Raw genomic sequence first — 17,028 nt, 5'->3', positions numbered from 1 at the left:
GAACATGTACAATTTCAATTATTCAAGAGTTAAATTAATGGAATAGATGTGGTGATGTGATTATCCCTAATGATTTAGAAGAAAATACATCTATCATAATGACACAAGAGACCGCCAATTAATTGTGTTTGGAGGCCAACCAAGGAAACTCTAATTATTCTCTGTAGTCATGGGGACAGATAAAACCCAGAGTTTAGTAGACATTATATTATAGATTTGGCTTTTTGGGTTTTCCTTGTATTCAGATTTCTTATATACTAGAAATAAAATGCTGTTTTACTGGCACACTCATTGAAATATACTACCACTTTTGAGCCTCAAGCCTGCTGCTATCTTAAAGAATGTTGGACTGTTGAGAAGAAAAATGCCTGTGGTTCATTAATCAGAGAAGAAATTCTCAGAAAATTAATCAAGAGCTTCTGGCTTCAGGTTAGTTAATTTATCTTTTGCTATCTTTCAATTCAGGTGGAAAACATGGGGGTTCAGCTCATGTAGATTACCCTAAAACTTAAATAGGCCTCTTTAACACGGGGGTTCAGCTCATGTAGATTACCCTAAAACTTAAATAGGCCTCTTTTTATGGCTAGAGACATTTTAAATTTACCAAAAGAGCATGAAGTATTTATTAGAATTACATTTTGCATTACAGACACTGCCAGTGGTGGCACTAGGGAACAATGGAGAAAAGTCTCCAAAACCTTATGAGATATCTGTTGATTTTGAACTTCCCTATGCTTGGTTTGCCTTGATTACAAGCCTAATGCCAACCCATTGATGTTTATGAAATGCTTTTGAAATAGCTAACCCTTAAATATCAGGTCTCTTTCTGAGATTCTTTTTTGTTGTTGACCTGTTAACTATGCCGAGTATCCCAAGCAGTGGCAGTAGCCTTTATTACTCTGGTCAAATGTTGAAGGGTGAGCCATTCATTAACATTGTGTGAAGAATAATGAATGCTTAAAGTGTAATCACCCAGGCCTACTTGTTACTGGAAAGAATATGCTCATGATGAATGCTCTGTGTTGGGGGTTGCTTGTAGTACATGTTAAGGAAATGCATAGGACTGGAGCTTGACACTCATTCCAGGTAAAGCTGAAAAGATGAAAAAAGAAATATACATGCGTTTCTGCTGCATCATCCTGTCTATATCTTCATTCATGCGTTTTCACTCATAACAAGTTCCATTCATGTTATGACTTTATTGTTTTCACTCTCCTGTCTTCTTAAAGTTTGTCTTTTCATGAAAGATAGATTATTTCTCATTGGCTAAGAAAATGTGTAATTTTTATTATATCATTTTCAGGGTATCATAGGACATATTTTGTATGAAAATATTGTTGACAACTACAGATGTCTCTATTTTTCTAATATATTCTGCATTTGCACATATAGAATACATATTATGTACATACATGCATACATATATATGCATATCTTAGAAGAGATTACCTAAAGCACATTGAGAAACAGATAGTGAAAATTTAATTGACTTTATTTAATAAAATAATAAAAGTTCAGCAAATTGTCAAAATGTCCGTAAAAACACTCTATGAGACAACATACATTGATTAAAATTTTAATGGAAGCTATATAAACATCTTAGAAATGGGCTACCGCAGCAGACTCTCAAGCATTAGGTGGGAGGCATAGGTTATATACATTTTATGGTTTATTTATATTCTTAAATTCCACAGTCATTTAATTCTGTGTCATGCTTAGCAAAGGTAGAAGATACTAACATTTATGTGCCACTAATGGTGGTGCCAAACCACCTACTTGATTCTCAGTGTAATTCTTAGATCCATGGGAAAGTTTCCTTTGTGTTTCTCAGTTTTTTAAAAATTTATTTTATATCATAATTTATATTTCACTTCTATGTGAATCATACTAAAAATGGCTGACTTTTCAATAATAGAATGATTACTACATATTTTCCACATAAATGGTGGTTTTTGCCCTTTAGGAGGCATCAAAATCACCTGTAGGCTTGGCTAAACCACAAATAGCGGGCCTCATCCCAGAATTTCTGTTCAGATGGTTGATGGAGCTGAAGAATTGGCAATAGTAGGAAATTCCCAGGAGGTGCTGCTACTGCTGGTTTGATGACCACATTCTGAGAATCACTGTTCTATATCACTTATCATAGAAACACATGAAGCCTATTTCCTCTCTCTCTTTCTGTTTCCTATCCAGTTCTGCTTTTCAGGAATAACTTTTTTCTTTTTATTCCAACAGGTATCATGATGGCATCTGATGAAAATCAAAGTGGCACACCCACTTTTATTCTCTTGGGTTTTTCCCAATACCCAGAAATCCAGGTTCCACTCTTTTTGGTTTTCTTGTTCGTCTACACAGTCACTGTAGTGGGGAATCTGGGCATGATAATAATCATCAAACTCAACTCAAAACTCCATACGATCATGTACTTTTTCCTTAGCCACTTGTCCTTGGTAGATTTCTGTTTTTCCACTGTAGTTACACCTAAACTGTTGGAGAACTTGGTTGTGGAAAACAGAACCATCTCTTTCTCTGGTTGCATCATGCAATTTTGTTTTGCTTGCATATTTGGAGTGACAGAAACTTTCATGTTAGCGGCAATGGCTTATGACTGTTTTGTGGCGGTTTGTAAACCCTTACTCTATGCCACTATTATGTCTCAGAAGCTCTGCGCTCTTCTGGTGGCTGGGTCCTACACATGGGGGATAGCGTGCTCCCTGACACTCACATATTTTCTTCTTGAACTGTCGTTTTGTGAATCTACCTTTATAAATAATTTTGTCTGTGACCACTCTGTAATTCTTTCTGCCTCCTACTCAGACCCCTATGTCAGCCAGATGCTATGCTTTATTATTGCCATATTCAATGAGGTGAGCAGCCTAATTATCATTCTGACATCATATATGCTTATTTTCATTACCATTATGAGGATGCCTTCTGCAAGTGGGCGTCAGAAAACCTTCTCCACCTGTGCCTCCCACTTGACGGCCATCACCATCTTCCATGGAACTATCCTTTTCCTTTACTGTGCTCCTAATCCTAAAACTTCTAGCCTGATAGTTAAAGTGGCTTCTATATTTTACACAGTGGCGATTCCAATGCTGAATCCATTGATCTATATAGCCTTAGGAACAAAGATGTCAAGAACATGTTTGAAAAATTAGTTGTCACCAAATTGACTTAACACGGAATATAATATTCTTAGATACGTTATTTCTGAAAAAAATGATTTACTATCCTACAGATTACCCATCTCTTATAGTGCAATTGATTATTCAAATTATTTAATCAATAGACTATCAGTTAATATATTCATGCCAGCATAACCTTTTGAAATTAGTGAAATAGCTCTAAATGACATGAAACCAAAAAATCTAAAAACTAAAGCTTTTATATCATCTGTTGCAGTATTTGTAAATTATTTAAAAATACAAAATAGAAGGAAATATTTTAAAACCATATATCTGATAATAGGTTAATATAAAAATATATAAGAAACTCATTCACACCAATAGCAAACAAAACCCAAACACCCTGACTTTTTTAAATGGCCAGAGGACCTAAATAGACATTTTTTTTTTTTTTTTTTTTTTTTTTTTTACCAAAGAAGACATGGAAATGATTAACAGGTATATGAAAATATTATCAATATCACTAATCATCCAATAAATGCAAATCAAAATTATACAAGATATCACCTCACACTTGTCACTATGGCTCATGAAAAAGTCAAAGATAACAAGTGTTGGCATGGACATGGAGAAAGGGAAAGCTTGTATACTGTTGGTGGGAATGTATGTTGGTAATAGTCATGTGGAAAACAGTATGTAGCTTCTGTAAAAAATTAAAAATAGAGTTACCATATGATTCAACATCTTCAATACAGGGTATATTTCTTTTTTTTTTTCTTTTTTTTTTTTTTTTTTGAGACGGAGTCTCGCTCTGTCGCCCAGGCTGGAGTGCAGTGGCGCGATCTCGGCTCACTGCAAGCTCCGCCTCCCGGGTTCACGCCATTCTCCTGCCTCAGCCTCCCGAGTAGCTGGGACTACAGGCGCCCACAACCGCGCCCGGCTAATTTTTTGTATTTTTAGTAGAGACGGGGTTTCACCGTGGTCTCGATCTCCTGACCTTGTGATCCGCCCACCTCGGCCTCCCAAAGTGCTGGGATTACAGGCGTGAGCCACCGCGCCCGGCAATACAGGGTATATTTCTAAAGGAAATGAAATCAGTACGTGAAAGAGATGCTTTCACTCTCGTGTTCATTGCAGTATTACTCACAATATTCACCATATGTTAACAGCCTATGTGTACATCAGCAGATGAATACACAGTGGAATACTACAGTCTTTACAAGGAAGAAAACCATGCCCTTTGCAACACTGTTGAATATCCATGATATTATGCAGCATACCTTTTATTTTTTATCTAGTTTACATTTGTAACTACTAAATCAGCATTTAAAAAATTTCTGTTTACATTTGAGATGATCAAAACAGCAGCAATTTGTCTTTTAAAAAGTTATGGACATGTTTGACTGCAGTGAATCTCTATATCCTACCTGAAGTGAAAAACCATGACTGGCTCTCAAGTAAAGAATGGAAGTGAGAAGAGTGACTGACCTGGTTAAATTAGTGAAGAAAATAATTGCAGAGTTATATTCCTATCACACCAGTTCTCCAGCAATGGTTCCTAATAAAAATAAAAACTCAAAAATAACAGATAAAGAATTCAAAGCATGGATTGCAAGGAGGCTGAGTGAGATACAAGACAAGGTTAAAAATGAAAACAAAGAAAATCCTTAAGCAATCTAAGAAGTGAAGGAAGAGATAAACATCTGAAAATAAAATCAATTAGAACTTCTGAAATGGAAAAACTCACTTAAGAAATTTCAAAATACAGTCGAAATATTTATCAATAGACTGGACCAAGCAGAAGAAATAACTTTAGGGCTAGAAGGCTGGTCTTTTGAACTAATGCAGTCAGGTAAAAATAAAGAAGAAAGAATTTTAAAAAATGAACAAAGTCCTGAAAAAGTACGGGATTATCAAAAGCTACAAAACCTATGAATTACTGGCATGCCTGAGAGAGAAAAAGGTAAAGCAAACAACCTAGAAAACGTGCTTCAGGAAACAAAGAACATTTCCTAATCTTGCTAGAGAGGTAGACATGCCGAATTCTCAGCAGCAACCTTGCAAGCCAGAAGAGTTTGGGAGCCTATTTTCAGCATTTTTAAAGGAGAGAAATTCCAACTAAAAATTTCATGTATCACAAAACTAGGATTCATAAGTGAAGGAGAAATAAAAACTTTTCTAGACTAGCAAGCACTAAGGAAATTTGTTACCTCTAAATTAGCTTATAAGAGATCCTTAAGGGAGTTCTAAACATTGAAATAAAAGAATAATATCTGCTACCACAAAAATATCCTTAAGTACATAGCCCACAAACCCAACAAGGCAACCATAAAATAGAAACTACAAAGCAATCAACTAGCAATTTGATGGTAGGATCCAAACTTCACTTACCAACATTAACCTTGAATGTAAACATTCCACTTATATGCCACTGAGTGACAAATTGGATAAAACAAACAAGACCCATCTGACTATCAAATTGCTGTCCTCAAGAGATCGTTTTCACATGGAACAACATAGATTCAAAGTAAAGGGTTAGAGAAAGATCTGTTATGTAAACAAAAAATAATAGAGAGCAAGGATCACTATTCTTACATAATAGAAAACAGATGTTAAACTTACAACAGTAAAGAAGGATAACGAATAACATTACATAATGATAAAGGATTCAATTCAAAAATAAGACTTAACTATAGTAAATACATATGCACCCAGTATTTGAGCACCCATATGTATAAAACATGCATTTCTAGGCCTACAACCAGCCATGCAATAATAATGGGGGATTTCAACCCCTCATTGACAGTGTTAGACAGATTATCAAGGCAGAAAACTAACAAAGAAATTCTGGATTTGTCTGACACTTGAGCAATTGGACATAATAGACATCTACAAAATACTACACCCATCAACCACAGAACATACATTTTTCTCATCTGTACACAGAACATGTCCAAGACTGGCCACATGCTTGAACATAAAGCAAGTCTCCATACTTTTTTTTAACAATGAAAAGCATGTCAACCATACCTTTGAACCACAGTGGAATAAACATATAAATCAATACCAAGAAGATCTTTCTAAAACACACAATTACATGGAAATTAAACTTGCTTCTAAATGACTTTTGGGTAAACAACTAAATTAAGGCAGAAGTAAAAAAAAAATTTCTTTGAAATAAATGAAAACAGAGACACACACGGCAAAATCTCTAGGATGCAGCAAAAGCTGTGTTAGGAGTAAAGTTTAGTGTGCTAAAGTTAGAAAGATTTCAAATTCATGACCTAACATCATACCCACAGGAACCAGAAAAAGAACAAACTAATCCCAGAGCTGGCAGAAGAAAGGAAATAACTGAAATCAGAGCAGAACTGAATGAAACTGAGACTTAAAAATACATGTAAGGAATCAAAGAAACCAAAATAGAGTTATTTGAAAGAATAAACCAGATAGATAGACTGCAAGCTAGATTAACAAAGAAAAAAGAGAAGATCCAAATAAGCACAATCAGAAACAACAAAATGACAACCAGTTTCACCAATATACAAAAGTTCTTCAGAGACTGTTATCAACACCTTTTTGAAAACAAAATAGACAATCCAGAGAAAATGGGTAGAATCCTGGAAATGCACAACCTCCCAAGATTGAATCAGGAAGAAATTGAAACCCTGAACCAACTAATACCAAGTTCTGAAATTGAACCAGTAACAAAAAACCTACCAACCAAAAAATGTCCCAAACCAGATGTATTCACAGCCAAATTATACCAGACATACAAAAAAGAGCTGTTACCAAGTCTACTGAAACTATGCAGGAAAATGTCAGAGGGGGGGACTCCTCTTTACCCATTCTATGTAGTTAGCACCACTCTGATACTAGTGAGTGGCAAAGACATATGGAAAAAATAAAATTATAGGCCAATATTCTTGATGAACATAGATGCAAAAATCCTCAGCAAAATATTAGGAAGCCAAATACAGCAGCACATCAAAAATTAATTCAGCACTACGAAGTCGGCTTTTTTCCTGGAATGCAAGTTTGGATCAACATATGCAAATTGAAAGTATGATTCACAACATAAACAGAACTAAAAACAAAACCATATGATCATCTCAATAGATGCAGAAAAAAAATCTTTTGATAAAGTCCAACATCCCTTCGTGATAAAAACACTCAACAAACTATGTATCAAAGGAATGCGTCTTGAAATAAATAACATCCATTGATGAAAAACCCACAGCCAACATCTTACTGCACAGGCAAAAGCTGGAAGAATTGCAAGAAGACAAGACTGCTCAGTCTCATCAGTCCTATTCAACAGAACACTGAAAGTCCTAGCCTAAGAAAGCAAACGAGGAAAAAAAAAGGTATCAAAATAGGAAAAGAAGTCAAACTATCTCTCTTTGATGATAATATGACTCCATACCTAGAAAACCCCAAAGATTCCACCAATCCACTCCTGGAACTGGTCAACAATTTCAGTAAAGCTTCAGGATAAGAAATCAATGTACACAAATAATTAACATTTCTATATACCAATAACATTCAAATTGGGAGACAAATCAAGGATGTAGTTCAATTTACAATAGCCACAAAAAAGTACCTTGGAATACATCTGACCAAGGAGGTGAAATCTCTCTACAAGAACCACAAAAAAACTGCTGAAAGAAATCATAGATGACAGAAACAAATGGAAAAACATTCCATGTTCATAGATTGGAAGAATCAATGTAATTAAAATGGCTATAAAGCCCAAAGAAATGTACAAATTCAATGCTATTCCTATCAAACTACCAACCTCATTTTTCAGAGAATTAATTGTTCTAAAATTCATGTGGAATGATAAAGGAGCCGAAGTAACTGAAGCAATTATAAGCAAAAAGAACAAATCCAGAGTCCTTACATTATCTGACTTCAAACTATATTACATGGCTACAGTAACCAAAACAGCATGGTACTTATTTAAAAAAGCAGGCATGTAGACCAATAGAACAGAATAGAGAACCCAAAAATAAAGCTCCACACCTACAGCCTTTTGATCTTTGACAAAGTCTACAAAAATAAGCATCGAGCAAAGGACACCCTATTCAATAAATGGTACTGGAATACCTGGCTAGCCAAATGCAGATGCTTATCTTTTACCATATACAAAAATTAACTTGAGATGTGTTAAAGATTTAAATGTAAGACCCCAACCTCTAAGAATCCTGGAAGAAAACCTTCTAGCAGATACCTGGAATTCTGGAATAAAACCAAGCCATCTACAACAAAGTTTCTATGTCCTAGGATAAATAGCTTCTGTTGTGTTAGTGGTCCCAGGTGGAGACTCTGACAAAGTTTAGCCAGGTTTTCATGAGTCCAGAGAGAGCCTAAGTGGATATAATTATGGAATATTTAGGTGTAGTGTAATCAATTGATTGGTTGACCCCCAATCATTTTAGAGAGTTAAATGTGCTTCCAAAATACATATGTTATTTTAAAGAAGGTATGGGCAAAAAAGATATTTCAAGACTTGATTTTATTATTATAAGCTTGGAAAAGTAGCAGGCTCATATTTGGAAGAAAGCACAAATTACTTTCCATGAAGTAAATCAATTGTTCCAAGGACAATACTGATTATTTTATGATAGATGAAAAAGCCAGAATGCACATTCTATTGTTCATACATCTCAAAAAACACAAGATATATACACAAAGACATAAAGATAAAATGTTAACAGCAGTTATTAATTGTTGCATTCTCACTGATTTATCATTTCCTTTGTGTTATATTATCGATAGCATGTTTTCTATGTGAATGTGTATATTTTCCATCATGAAAAGTTCTAAAATAAATTAATGAAATAGGTTTGATGAGAGACATTGTCTTTAGTGGTTTATGAGAAATTACATTATTGCAAAATGCCACACAGGGAGGTATTTAACCTAATTTCTGAGTTTGTGTTTTAAAAATAAGTAGTTCAGTAAAAGTTCTCTAGGGTCTAAACCCCCAAGGTCATGAAGGCCTACATAAACCCTAGCTTTTGTTTCTAGGAAGCCGAATCAACTTCGAAACCTCCTTCTCTCTCTCTCTTTTTTCCTCCTTTCCCTGATTTTTTTCCTGGGTATTAAAAAAGAAATATATTCTCAGAATACTAATTTAAATTTATTGTGGACTCCTGTTATATTTATCAACTTCTTAATAATTTAAATGATACTCGAACTCTGAGTGGAAACTTCCTTGGAGATTAGGATCTTCAGGTGAATTGGCTTCAGGTCAGTGGTATATCTTGTGTTATCTTTCACTAATATGGGGCACCCTGAAATCCTGAAATCTTTGAAGTAGGAAACTCCCCATTAGTCTAAGTGCTAAACAAACTGAGTCTGTCTTCCCAAGGGCTTGGTTTGTTGAGTTCTGATGGTCAGATGAAACTAAAATCATATCTCTTCTTATAGAATTTATACAAATACTTTTTTGTTACTGTGAACATTTTGAAGATGTATTTGTTACTGGCTCAACTGATTTTTAAAATCTTCATTAAATTAAAGAGATTTTTGAGATTATGAACTGCTTGTATTTCCAGATGTCTGTGCTTTCTCAAAATAATATTTCCAAATAGAACCAAGATTGCATACTCAAAACAAGATAATCACATATGTACCTTTAAGGTTCAAATGACCCTTATTTTATCAAAAACCTCTCCAATATCTAGAGTGGCAACGTTATTGTCACCAGAAATTTTGAGAGTGAGTATGTAACCATTGGTGATTTTTACCACATTCTCTGACTTGCTCTTAATAACATGAAAAGCTTCGACAAAACACATTTTATGCTACTCTTGAATTCAGAGATTCAATGAGTATTTAATAATATATATGTTAGTAAAGCTGCCAGATTAAAAAATAATAAAAAATTAAAACATAATGAACAAAGGATCTAGATGAATGTTAAGAGCATCTGTAACACTAAGTGATAAAGCACTAGTGAAGGAAAGAAAATAAAAGAGTAAAGGAATGTGTCAAAAATTTACCTTTATCATTTAATAATGTTGCTACATTATTTTAGAAAACTAATGCAATTATTGTAGCATAAAGATGGGATCAACAGAAAGGTTGAAGATATGCAAAATTATATTTCCTTCAACATCCAAATATATTTTAAAACTAGAAAAATTACCATGGTGACTCATAAAAGGTGTCATTCCTATGATCCTCAGACTGGGCATCTGCCATGTAGCCATGACAATATTGTCTCCTCCAGTGCTTCACCTTTACAGACCCTTTGCCATTTTTAGTGCTAAATTTGTATGAATTGTTAAATTAGTGCTCTTGAGAGACGGGTGAATCCTTTGAGGTCGGGAGTTTGAGACCATCTTGGCCAACATGGTGAAAGCCCTCCTCTACTCAAAATACAAAAAGTAGTGAGGCATGGTGGCAGGCACCTGTAGTCCCAGCTACTCAGGAGGCTGAGGCAGGAGAATCACTTGAACCCAGGAGGCCAAGGTTGCAGTGAACAGAGATCACACCACTGCACTCCATCCTGGGTGACACAGCAAGATTCCATCTCAAAAAAAAAAAAAAGAAAAAGAAAAAGAAAAGAAAAGAAATGTGCTATTGAAAAGCACAGACCTTCAGAATGCTGGAACTGTGAAAAACACATTTTTAAGAATACTATAGGAGAGTTTTCTATCTAAGAGAAAACTACAGTAATACCTTCTTATCTGTGTTTCTTCTTTCCATGTTTCAGTTGTGGTCAACTGCCATACGAAAATATTAAATGGAAAATTCTAGAAATAAAAATTCCATAAGCTTTAAATTGCGTGCTCTTCTGAATAGCAGGATTAATTCTTACACTATTCCATTCCATCCTGCCTGAACATGAATCATCGCTTTGTCCAGAATTCCTGTGCTGCAGATGCTACCCTCTTTCTTAGGAGCTGTCCATTTCATCCTTTCTAACAAAGAAGAAGAAGAAAAAACGTAGATCAACTGTTACAGCATCATCACAATGCTTGTGTTCAAATGACCCTCATTTTATTTAATCATGGCTCCAAAATGTGAAAGTAATTATGTTAGCATATTGTGGTAATTATTTTCTTTTATTATAAGTTATTATTGTTAATCTTGTACTGTGTCTAATTTTCCAATTAAACTTTTTCATGGGTATGTATATATAGGGAAGAAGCATAGCATATACGGCAGTCGGTACAATTCGTGGCTTCAGGCACTTACTGGGAGTCTTGAAATATATCCCTTGTGGCTAAGGAGGGATTACTGCACTGTCCTGCAACCTCTGCCATTCAGGGTCAGCCTCAAAATCCAGCTCATCACTAACAAGCTGTCTAACCTCAAACAAGCTCCTAATTTATGCATGCTTCAGTTTCCTTCTATATAAAAAATGGGGCTACTTATTTTAAAATTCATTGCATTATTCGAAAATCTAAATTAATATGTTTTAATGTTTCAGCACAAAGTTTGACACATGGGTAAATGTTATATGTGTAAGAGATAATTATTTCTTTTATTATTATCATTTCAGATTTTCTCAGACAACAACCATGTTGTTAGCTGAAGGAAATCAGAGTTCTGGAGCCATGTTTACCCTGTTGGGCTTCTCAGAATATGCAGACCTCCAGGTTCCTCTGTTCCTGGTCTTCCTGACCATCTACACAATCACAGCGTTGGGAAACCTGGGCATGATCATGATCATCAGGATCAACCCTAAACTCCACACCCCCATGTACTTTTTCCTCAGTCACTTGTCCTTTGTCGATTTCTGTTATTCCACCACAGTTACACCCAAACTGCTGGAGAACTTGGTTGTGGAAGACAGAACCATCTCCTTCACAGGATGCATCATGCAATTCTTCCTGGCTTGTATATGTGCAGTGGCAGAAACATTCATGCTGGCAGTGATGGCCTATGATCGATACGTCGCGGTGTGTAACCCTCTGCTCTACACGGCTGTCATGTCCCAGAAGCTCTGTGCATCATTAGTGGCGGGGCCCTACACATGGGGTATAATCTCTTCTTTGACACTCACCTATTTCCTCTTGTCATTATCCTTCTGTGGGCCTAACATCATCAATAATTTTGTCTGTGAGCACTCTGTCATCGTCTCCGTCTCCTGCTCTGACCCCTACATCAGTCAAGTGCTTTGTTTTGTCACTGCAATATTCAATGAGGTGAGCAGCTTGGGAGTCATCCTCACTACCTATGTTTTCATCTTTATTGCTGTCATAAAAATGCCTTCTGCGGTTGGACGCCAAAAAGCTTTCTCTACCTGTGCTTCCCACCTGACCGCCATCACCATTTTCCATGGGACTGTCCTGTTCCTTTATTGTGTGCCCAACTCCAAAAACTCTTGGCTCACAGTCAAAGTAGGTTCTGTGTTTTATACAGTCATCATTCCCATGTTGAACCCTTTGATCTATAGCTTCAGGAACAAAGATGTGAAGGAGAGTGTTCAAAAGTTAATGAATCACTCAATACAATTGTGTTAAAGACTTATGTTCCCAAAATGAATTCAATGTATTATATTGAGGCTCATTCCATGCTTTAAGTAAAGAATAATTTGGATTAGTTAGTTGATTCACCAGTCAGATTTTTAAATCTATTTTAAGAAGCCAGTTATGTGATCACTTCATTTTTATTCACTTCTGTTTTTAGCAAAATAGTTGTGAACCATATGGGCTATAACAAGTGCTATGGGTTAAATGTTGTCTCCCAAGTTATTTAAGTTCACCCAGAACCCCAGAAGTAATCTATTTTTGGAAATAGGATCATTGTTAATATAATAAGGCTAAGAGGATTACAGTGGGACCTAAATCCAAGAACATCCAACGAGTGTGTTCTTATAAGAGACAATAAAGGACAACAGAAAGACATACAGGGAGGAAGGTCATGTGAAGGCAGAGGGAGATGGTGTTTGCTGCCACAAGCCAGGGAGCAAGGAAGGATTCTCCTCCACTGCCTTCAGAGGCGGCAGAGTCCTGCCAGCACCTTGATTCAGACTTTTGGTCTTGAGAACTATGAGAAAATCAATTTTAGTTGTTTTAAGCTGCCAAATTTTGGATAATTTTTTGTGGTAGTCTTAAGAAATTTACATAACAAGTAAATATTAGATCATAAAACCTAAATCTCTTGTTTTATCTTTTGGCATGCTAAATAAATTTTCAAACAACATTCTTCAATTCCAGTTTAGCAATGAGAATGTCAGGTTTACAGAGGAGATCTAAGAAGCTGAATAGGAGTGTGCATTTGTAAGAATAAGTAATGACAAGCTAGGACACGGTCTCTAAGTCCTACTGAATTCTTTGTTCTTTTCTCCCTCACATCCTTCTGTGCTTTTATAGACAGTAATATTAAACATGATGACTCCGAATATCAAGTAAAAATCTTGATTTTATGGGAAGTTCCTGAAAGATTACCAAGAGGATAAAAATTTTTAATATTGTTAATCTCACAAATTTATGTGTTAAACTTGATTCTTTAAATTCTATTTACCAAGAGTCGATATCATGATAAATTTCAGACATAAGTAATATAATCTCTGTTTTGCTTTTTAAGGCAAAATGTTACCTCTGTTTACCTCTTGCTAATCATGGTTTGTGTTACATAAGTTTCCCCAGGACATGGACTGTGTCAATCTGGTATTGTTCCTTCACCTCACCTTTGAGATTAAATATTAATTGCTAACCCAGAGTTACTGTGTTCACATCAAATAAAGCTTTCAACTTCATCTTATGCTATAAAATATACCACCTTCTCTTATATATGTGAGTGAATAGACAACTATAAAACGTAAAATAAACCTTTTTTATTAAGTTTTCTTAGCTGTGCACCATGGATCAGAGATAACTTTACCATAAGTCTGAGCAATTACTAACATATTGTATCACACATTTTCCAGATAATGTGACCCACAGTTTGTTCACCCTGGGAAATAAAATTAAAACTTGCAATTTTAATTTCACCTTGGATTGGGTGGTTTTCTTGGTGTGTGTATATGGCGTTGTGCTATTAAAGGATGCAAAATATTACTATCTCTCTTTCAACACATATATGAGAAATTAAGCCTTATCAATCATTATCCTTCAGAATAAATGTGTTTATTACATACTTGCTGTTATATTGTCTTGTATACGGAGACGGGATAAATTGTCTTTGATCCTGAGTTTCTGAATAGAAGCAGCAAGAAGGCGACAAAGAACAATACAAAAAACTGAGTAAAAACTGAATGTTTATTTATGTTCTTTTAATTCATTAAAACATCTTGCTGCCTCATCAGAATTTCCACCATATCAAGGGGAATCAAAGTTAGCAATTTTCAAACCTTCATACACATGCAAACCACCTGGGAGGGTTGTTTGTAAAATGTCCATTTTGGTACAGAGACTTCTACATTTCTAGCAAACTTTCAAGTGATCCTGTGGTACTGGCCCTTAGGTCCTCTCTGGATATCAAGGATCTAAGCAAACATATATCTATGTCAAATTTTTGGTAATTTTTTGTGGTAACCTTAAGAAATTTATATAATATTCATCATCAAATATATACATTGTTAAACATAAAACATATACGTTGTTAGACATTTATATATATATGTCTAAACAACACTCCTGTCTAATTGTGTGTAGAGTCACTAGAGGCCATTTAAAATAAATTTTTGTTTTCTCCTTTTTTCTATTGGCAATAACATGATTTTAGTGATAAATTTTAATAATTATGAAAACATAACAGGACTTTTTAAAACTTAAACATTTAAATTAGAGAAAAAGTTTTCATGATTCTTGTATGCATCTTAACATACATACTCTCCCTTTTAAATAAGTTCTTTGCATTGTTTAAATCTTTGCAGACAAAGCTTTTCAAGAGCAAGTCAGTGGAAACTAGTACAGCAGGAGTTGAGATAGCCCTGTGCATGATACACTCACCATGTCCCAGAAGCTTTGCTCCATCCATCCAGCAGGATGTTAGACCAGGGCATATAATCTGTTCCCTGTCACCCATTCTCTGAGTGTATTGCTTATCTGTTCCCTGTCACCCATTCTCTGAGTGTATTGCTTATTGTGGGCACAATGTAGTTAACATATTTTAAAATAAATATTCTGTTGCCATTTCAGATTGATCAGTTCATCCGGATAGTGGATTTTTTGTTTGTTTTGTTTAGTCAATTTTGATGAATTAAGGAATCTCAGAGTCCTCACTCCTTAGCTGTCATTTTCAACTTGTCTAAAAGACACTTTCTACCAGTACACATCAGCCTTCTCCACCCGTTTCCCACATTTCCACCATCCTTCCTCTCTCTCATGCACCAACTCCAAAAGCTCACAGGTAGTTGAGAAAGCACACTCTACGTTATGCCATGTTAATCCCCAGGCTGAACTCACAGATTTGTAGCACGAGGTACAAAACTGTGAATGAATCTCTGCAGAAGTTAATAGACTTCAAAATATTTTCGCATTGGAAGTAATTTTAGTAACTGTATTTCTATGAAGGTATGTATGTTTCCATTCAAATATCACCTTCTCACAGAATCCATCCTTGGCAACCTAATATAATGTGATGGTCACCCCTATCCCCTTAATTTGATTAATGTTCTTTCATAGCTGTAGGTGATATTTTAAATTCATGTAAGAATTTATTTGTTTGGTATTTGTTTCTCCCAGTAGGAGACAAGCTCCAAGATGGCTGAAATTTCTGTTTTATTTTTTCTTCTATCTCCAATACTTAGAAAAGTAACTTAGAAATTCAGCCTTCAATATACTGGATGAATTACAGGGGGAAAGAAACAAAAAATTCAGACTAAATTAATAATATTTAGCATGATGTCTTATTTACCTAGGTAAGACTTCTGGTGATGTCTCCTCAATGAATATGGCTCCCATCTCCTATTCTAAAAACCAAAGAACAGGTGTAACGTAATCAAAGATGATCATGGTTCTTTATATGAATGATTGTGCTGCTAATTATTATACTGTGGAAACCTTTCTTTTTCTAATTGTAAGTATTTACTTTAAGCTGGATACTCTATAACTTTTTGACTATTTTACATTTGTCAGCACCACAAAAACAGTGCTCCCATTATCTACAATATGTCTCATAACTAGGCTTGGGATTAATTTTTAAATATTGTTAGGTTCAATTTAGAGATCTTTTCCTTCAAGCTTAATTTAGATTACAGAAAACATGAAAAGTTTCTTCAATATTGTAATTAATATTTCAGAAATTTTGGTTCATTTAATTAACCTCGTCACAGAAATCCAAACATGTATTGTTCTGGATTTAATTATTAATAATATCTCTGGATTAGACGGATTCTGGTTTATCATGATGGAAGAAAGTTGTTTGCAGCTTGTATTAAGTTTCAGAATACTTGTGGATAATTTTGTATACATCTGCAAAATTGTTTTTGGACATTGGCCTAGTAATAATTTTTGTTTATTGGAAATATTAAAATAATACATTGCTAACAACATTCTTAAAGTATAATACTTCAATTTTTTAGGGTTCAGTAATAATTTTATAAAATTTACAACAAAAGGGATCTAAGAAATGTAAAAACGTTGCAAAACACTAGTAAAAATATCTCTGTAAGCAATGTATTCTTGCTTTCTATATTAATGATTCCATTAAGAATTCTTATAAGATTTGGCTTCTCTCAAGGCTATAAAGGAAAATATATTTTGATATTAGAGTAGGCTAACATTTTGAAGATATAGAAAGCAAAATAAATGGGACTACATTAAAATTAAAATGTACTCCATTAGCACATGGAAAAAAGAAATCTGAGAATGAGAGAAAAATTTTGAAATATATTTAATTGACAAAAGATTAATATCCGTAATATAAAGATATCTATAAAAACAAATTCAAAAAATAAAGTAAATGTAATGGTGCTAAAATTGGAAAAAGAACA

At 34.7% G+C, this 17,028-nt stretch overlaps 1 protein-coding gene across 1 annotated transcript; it reads left to right on the top strand.

Annotated features, from left to right (window-relative positions):
• The first annotated feature begins 2,104 nt into the window (after positions 1-2,104).
• Positions 2,105-13,015, top strand: LOC126936114 (olfactory receptor 5D13-like). The gene is made up of 2 exons (XM_050758561.1): positions 2,105-2,318; positions 11,647-13,015. Exons 1-2 carry the CDS (start codon positions 2,254-2,256, stop codon positions 12,608-12,610), a joined length of 1,029 nt encoding a protein of 342 aa, XP_050614518.1. The 5' UTR covers positions 2,105-2,253; the 3' UTR covers positions 12,611-13,015.
• Positions 13,016-17,028: the final 4,013 nt, after the last annotated feature.

The sequence above is a fragment of the Macaca thibetana genome, chromosome 14, assembly GCF_024542745.1.
Source record: "Macaca thibetana thibetana isolate TM-01 chromosome 14, ASM2454274v1, whole genome shotgun sequence".
In the NCBI taxonomy this organism is placed as follows: Eukaryota; Metazoa; Chordata; class Mammalia; order Primates; family Cercopithecidae; genus Macaca; species Macaca thibetana.
The sequence above is the reverse complement of the archived record's forward strand: the minus strand, read 5'-3'. Positions and strand labels throughout refer to the sequence as shown.

Excerpts from the sequence above, each read along its gene's own strand:
- LOC126936114 (XM_050758561.1), top strand. The coding sequence starts at position 2,254 with ATGAAAATCAAAGTGGCACACCCACTTTTATTCTCTTGGGTTTTTCCC. Across the intron at positions 2,319-11,646 it reads CCCAATACCCAGAAATCCAG|ATTTTCTCAGACAACAACCA; the intron begins GTTCCACTCTTT and ends TTATCATTTCAG.